The sequence below is a fragment of the Cryptomeria japonica genome, chromosome 11 (genome assembly GCF_030272615.1).
Source record: "Cryptomeria japonica chromosome 11, Sugi_1.0, whole genome shotgun sequence".
NCBI lineage: Eukaryota > Viridiplantae > Streptophyta > Pinopsida > Cupressales > Cupressaceae > Cryptomeria > Cryptomeria japonica.
The window spans coordinates 162,438,150-162,445,198 of record NC_081415.1 but is presented as its reverse complement, the minus strand read 5'-3'; the positions used below and the strand labels follow the sequence as shown (position 1 = coordinate 162,445,198).

Below are 7,049 nucleotides of genomic sequence, written 5' to 3'. Positions count from 1 at the left end.
TGAAATAAATTGTCCGCTGTCGCACTCTCCTTCATTTTAGCAACAGATAGTAGATGAGGTTGGCGGGTATGATTCTCTACAGTATAAACATGCATGCATACCCATGAAGTATTGTCTACTATCGTAACTTCATCTAAAGAAAATGCAATAATGTTTGACTCTCTTATTTTTTCCTTTACATCTTCTTTTTCAACCTCAACAAGACATCTTGCCCATTCCCATCCACTGTTTACTGACCAATGTCTATTAGGATAGTTAGGAACTTTCAAAAAGTGTAATAAACCACTAATTGATGGAAAATCTGTCATAGCACACCCTCTGCTCAAAATATACAAAACAACGCTTACCTGAACAGTTTTTCCCAGTTGTTCTATTTGCATTGCTTTTCCAAAACTAGCTTCAATAGAACTTTTAACTTCAGCAGGCTTCTTCTGTATTTTATCATGAAAATAATACTCTTCGACATTCCTCACATGCTTACATTCCTCCTTTGTTTTCCATCTTATCACTGATTTTTCAACCCCGTCTATCATTTGTTTTTCATAAACTTTACCCATATTCTTTTCTACATGGTGTCAAATTTTAGCTGCAACCTAATTTCCTTGTTATGCTTCCAAGTGCAAATATTACACCTTCATTCTATTGGAGGCTTTCCTTCAATTGGATTATACACTAGTTCAATGAATGGATACTTTGATGCCCAATTAATTTGAAAATTCCTCACTGACATATCCCACTCCCGATCCTTTTTTAATTGTGGTTCACCCTTTTTTGATATGGCTTTTCTTTTCCCCTTCAGTGCATTATCATCAATGGCATTATCACCCAAGTTGATTATATCATTCCGGCTAACTTGGGCATCTACGAGATAATCTTCTTCAAGATCATCCTGATCTGAGATATCAGGTTCACCACCGTCTTCAACATGCGGTGTAGGTGACAAATTTTATACTTGTACTTGTGATGATGTACCTTCCTGATTTTCACCATAATCTTTTCCAATGCCGAAGTACGAAGACAATGTTATGCTTTTTGTTGGCCTCTCATGGCCTTCCCCACATTCAAGCTTCCTACCCCTCTTCCTATTTGACATCTCCAATGAAATAAAGGATGCCAAAAAAGTATCAATTTGTTGAAGAAGCAATAATAGACTATAATATATAATATATGTTTCATTGGCCCTACGACCTACAATCTAGATGTCTAGGGTCTGAATGTCCCCCCTGAGTCCTGACTACTTGGCACTGACGGATTGCCACTGAATAAAAATGAACTCAACAATGCAAACAAATATAGATAAATTTAGAATAATATTTTACTACTTCAAAAATATGATCGCTCACCTTTAGGTAACTAGCAGTCGCTAATGTAGTCAACAAAAATTATTTTCCTTGGTCTGAAACTTCGCTATTGATCAAAATTTAGAGCCTAGAATCCACCACATCGTGTTGAGATAGATCTGATCTTTGCATGTATTTATACCAATCCTTATATCGCGAATTCCACAAGAATTTTATATGGTATACAAATATTTGGTGAATCTCCCGTAACTATAACATGACTTATGTAATTTTCGAGGTGATTATAGGTCGTCCAAATATGACTTATGTAATTTTTGAGGTGATTAGAGGTCGTCCAAATAATTGGCAAATACAATATAGTTGGTGAAATTTGGGGTGAATGGAGATACGCGTTGGCAAGTTGTCGGGCGAATTGGGTGCTCCTGGATAAAAAATCTTCACATGCCTATAGGCGAATTATGGTCATCTATTAAGGAAACCTCAAAGAGTGTAGGCAAAAAAATTAAATTTACCATGCATCCACCGTATATTGTATTGGCGAAATCATCACATAGAAACATTTAATTGCATAAAACATATAGCGATTGGGTCGTGATTTTGATGAAAATTGATAATGTTCTGGTGACATGGCCACCCCCAATCAGTACAAAATATTCGACATTTCCTAGGTCGCTGAAGTGAAAAATTTGCCATTGTTGAATATTCGCCACTAAAGTAATCTGTGGCTCAATGAGATGCAAGGGTCGATGGAGAGTAGGCAATATCCAACTACCTAACACAAATAATAATGCAACCTAGGAAATAACGATACCTAAGTTAACTTAAGCATAAAGTAAATAATAATTTACTACAATATCCCCATTAAGTGCACCTTAGGGAGAAGATTATTATGCAATATGAGCAAGATGCAAGAAGGATATTGTCTACAAAACCATTTTGGGTAACCATGTACAATGCAAATGTAACACATGAGAAAAACCTCTTATAAACAAAGAAAAGGAGAAAACCACATAGGGGGAAACTCCTCTCCAAAAGAGAGGAAAAAAACAAGATGAATGGATGGAGGATTCAATCACACCCCCAAGGATTACATACATCATGTATACATAATCAAGAATCCCCCAAGGAAGGAAAAAAGGAGACTGCATACCCCCAAATAATGGATAATGTCTTGAAAAAATGATGAGTTCTTGATGGACAAACATAGTCCAATGCCCATAGACAACATTTCTCCCATTGGGAAGAAGAGAAACTAAGTACGAATGCAAGAATGCTTCCCATTCTAGATATGAATTAGGGAGTAAAACCCAAATGTAGAATGATGATGTTGTGTCTAAAATTTTATCATGTGTTGCCAAAACCTTGGAAGATGATTCCATGAACCAATCAAGTATACACCCAATCACAATAGAAAGTGACAAGAAAGGAACCACTTGAAATTTATCTTGAACAAGCTTCAAGGATGAAGATGAAGAGACAATAGTTATACCAAAAATATCATCAAATGGGAGAGATAATCCCTTAAACCTATTCTCCAAATTTAAAATTGGAGACTCCATAAACAATGTACCAATGTCTGGAAAATAGGAACCCCAATCACGAGGAGAATGATAATAAAGTGGATTAGGAATGAGGGAAGTATCAAATCAAAGTGAAGGCTAATAAACATATTTGGAAAAGAATCAAGAACCACTAAAGCAACTAGGAAACCTTATCTAAAATCTCAAAAACCTCCAATGATCACAAACATGGGTTATCTTCTTTGAAGAAAGAAGAGGAACATTGGAATTTGAAATAGGATCTTTAGGAAATAACTAATTATCATGATTCTCATTAACTCTTGAATATGAGTCCAAAGAGAATAAGGGTGCTAGCAATGAATAAGTGACTCTATAATATCATAATTTACAATATAAAAAATAACTCTAAAGAATTTAGCCCTATAGCCTTTCCAAATACTACACTCATGAGGTGTGCGAGGAACATGAACATCATTATACAAATACAAAAATAGATGATGCTCACGAAGATGAGTGAGGATGAAATCACTCCATTTGTTATAGGTCGTCTTCTTCAAATAAAAACCCATTATGATGATTCCTTAAAGAAAAGAGATAAAGCCATAATAGTGTGATATAACTTAAGAGAAATAATACTTTACAAGGCTAGAAAAATTAATTGTTGCAAAAAATGGTAGGGCTCGAATGATTATAATTGATATATTGGTGGTTACAGTGGCCACCAAGTTACCACAACCAAGAACCAAGCAACAAACATAGTCAACCTTCTCATGGTTTAGAGCACACAAAGAGAGCCAACTACCCTTTTTTCATGAACCTAAGATTACAATAAACAAGGTGTAATCAAAATATATGAAGATGAAAAATCTGCTACACATAGCATCTATGGGACTGAAAACTCTCGTGAAACCACACAACATAGGAAATCATGATATGCATATTATTGGCTAACCATAGGCATGATGAAACATTTTTCTAGACTATTTTAATTTGAGAGATTAAAATTATTTTGTGGTAATATCCTAATGCTTGTACATAATGATAAATGGTGTAAAATTGTAAAAGTTTGAACCTATTTACCTATATTTCATTTTATTCTTCTCTACATTTGATCCTTTGGTTATTGACATATCTTACTTCCATATGTATGTGTTCATATAAATTATCTAATCTATTTTTTTATCCATATTAATCCATATACTAATTACTAGGAAACATCTTTATGTCATGTTTTAACATGCCTATTTGATCCCAAGTCAAATATGTGGTCACCCCTACATACTACTACCTAATCATAGACATGATGAAATATTTAACTAAACTATTTTTCATTGAGAGATTAACATCATTTTATGGTAATGTCTTAATACTTGTACATAATCATAAATGGTGCAATATTGTTCAAGGTTGGGCCTACCTATTTACCTATTTTTTTATTTATTCTTCTCTACATGTGATACTTTAGGTATTGACATATCTTACTTCCATATGCATGTGTTCAAATAAATTTATTTGATCTATTCATTACCCATATTGATCCATTTACTAATCATTATAAAATATCTTTATGTCATATTTTATCATGCCTATTTTATCCCAAGTCAAACATGTAGTCCCCATGCATACAATTGGCTAACCATAGACATGATGAATTATTTTACTAAACTATTTTACTTTGAGAAATTTACATATTCTTTTTGTAATGTCTTAGTACTTGTAAATAATGATAAATGATGCAATATTGTACAAGGTTGGACCAATCTCTCATGTGATCAAATGGTTATTGACATATCTTACTTCCATATATATTTCATAATGTAAATTTATTGTTGTACTTTTAGGGAACACATTGAAATGGAAATAATTTGTTCTATTTTTTATGAATAAATATATATTATCAATTACAAATATATTTTACACATATTTTTAGAAAAAAGAGACAACTAGAAAAAAATCACATACCCCTAGAATTCTTATGAGACTAAAATGAATACATGGAAATTCTAAATGAAAAATTTAAAAGAATTTTAAAATACATTATTAAAGTGGAAAGGAATTGTTTTTCTTTTATGTTTTTAATGAATAAATATGTAACTTATCAATTATAAATTAAATTTACGCATATTTAAAAAAGTTGGTGTGATTAAAATCACACCACCCAAAACATTAAAATTCATGTCAACGGGGAACATAAAATTCTAAATGGGAAACAAAAGCTGCTTACAACTAGACAAAGCTTTAGGGGAAGATAAATACGCATAATGCTAAAGTCATCCCAGAATAGAAATTTTCTTGTTATTGTTCGTGGGTTGACTGTCATTCCAACATTGCACAAAAATTCCTTTGTTTTGCAAACCCGATGTATTGTTGTCTTTGCAGACTGCAAGGGTTACATTGCATTGGATGAGGTGGAGAAGATTTGACCATTCCAATGTCCCTAACTTTCATCAAAACTAAGCTGTTTTCATCTTTATATAATGAAGAACACCTTGCAAACAGGAACATGTTATACGCCGAAGCAGTATAACATTGTTTTTCAATACAGTAGTTTTTCAATCTCGGCCTGTAAGTTTTTCTTGTACAGTCTAGCGAAGAGATGGGTCAGGTAGAGGTATGGTGTTTTTTGAAACTTCTCATGTTTTTAAGTGTTATCCAAAATGATTCATTAGTGAAATAGTAATGTTATTTTTGAATGCTACACTTGTGCATGGCAATAAAGTGAAGTGGAAAGCGGATAACCATATTATTAGGGTTTCTGCAACTGTTCATAACAAATAGTTTGATCAAATTTTCTGTTGAATGTAGTTGATATCTTGATATGTCCTATTGAGGTCTTTTACATGGTATACACAGTTGGGTACTTAGTAAACCGCCTTATCTAACACCAAATTAGGTTGAAATAGTTATTTGCGCACAGGGTTTTATTTCTAAACCACATGTAAGAGAATAGATGTTTTAATCTGTAATGACATAACCATTGTAGGGTAAAGCACAGTTAACATTATTTACAGCTTATGTTGGACAATTTGCCATTCATCTGATAAGCAGGATTTGGATACAAAAAACTGCAGAGGAGTTGATTACATGGATGATATCTTTAGCAATGTTGATGACCTGCTGAACATTAGCGATTATGAACTTGGAGGAGGCATTGAAGGAAATCATGCAGGCGACATGTCTATTCCTGTAAGTGCATTTCTAAAGATATTCTATAAAATGGGTTATTCATTTTGTCTATTAGACTAGATATAAATAGGAAGTTTTAGAAATGTGAACTAATCTTTGACAACATGGGTTTTTCTCTTTATTTTTGGAACAGTTAGAAGTGGGTTCTCTTTTCTCTGTAGACGGTTTCTGTGACATTGATTGGATGAAAGAATTCATTGAAGAAGAGAAAACTTCTGCTGATTTGCAACATAAAAAGGATGAAGAACAAGGTCCAGAAAATAGTTCTGAAAATGCCATAAGTTGTGATCTCAGTTCAGACTCAGACAAGAGGTCCTGCACTGAGAAAAACCCTTTTCTTTGTACAAGAATGACAATACCAGGAAAGCCAAGAAGCAAAAGATCAAAAACTACAGTTTCTAATTGGATTTCTAAACCCATTTCCACTTATGGCAGTGAGGATGGCAGTGAGGATGGCAGTGAGTCTTGCTTGTCTGATAATGCTGCAGCCTGGAGCCAATCAGATAACTTGTCTTCTGAGCAAGTAGAATGCCTGTCCACACTGAAATTCAGTGCACAAAAAAATGGGAAGAAAAAGAAGATAAATGAGGCCAGAATATGTTTACATTGTGGTGTGAATAAAACTCCACAGTGGAGAAGTGGGCCATTAGGTCCTAAAACACTCTGCAATGCCTGTGGTGTGAGATATAAGTCAGGTGGGCTTTTACCAGAATACAGGCCTGCTGCAAGCCCTACTTTTTCTCCCGATAAACACTCGAATTCCAGCAAGGTGGTGTTGGAAATGAGGAGTAGAAAAAATTTGAAGGGTGAGTAAATATAATTTGGAAGGGAATAAGTTTTTTTCTGGGAAGGGAATAAGTTTTATAGAGGGAGGATTAGTGGGCTATATTTATAGGAAAAAGTGCTAAATCGTTTTAATTTTATTGTCTAAAATTTTGGGCTGTGAAGAAAAACTTTTTGTTTGGAAATATTTTTTATCTGTTCATTGCTCCGCTAAAATTTGTGAGGGAATAAGTTTTTGAGAAAGGAATAAGTTTTATAA

General features: G+C 33.7%; 1 protein-coding gene across 1 annotated transcript; it reads left to right on the top strand.

The window, feature by feature from the left end:
• Positions 1–5,345: 5,345 nt before the first annotated feature.
• On the top strand, positions 5,346–7,049 carry LOC131066037 (GATA transcription factor 7-like). The gene is made up of 3 exons (XM_058000715.2): positions 5,346–5,432; positions 5,870–6,007; positions 6,141–7,049. Exons 1-3 carry the CDS (start codon positions 5,418–5,420, stop codon positions 6,819–6,821), a joined length of 834 nt encoding a protein of 277 aa, XP_057856698.2. The 5' UTR covers positions 5,346–5,417; the 3' UTR covers positions 6,822–7,049.

What these genes read in the sequence shown, in the direction of transcription:
- LOC131066037 (XM_058000715.2), top strand. An exon ending in CAGGCGACATGTCTATTCCT is followed by an intron (nt 6,008 to 6,140) that starts GTAAGTGCATTT and finishes TTTTTGGAACAG; the next exon opens with TTAGAAGTGGGTTCTCTTTT.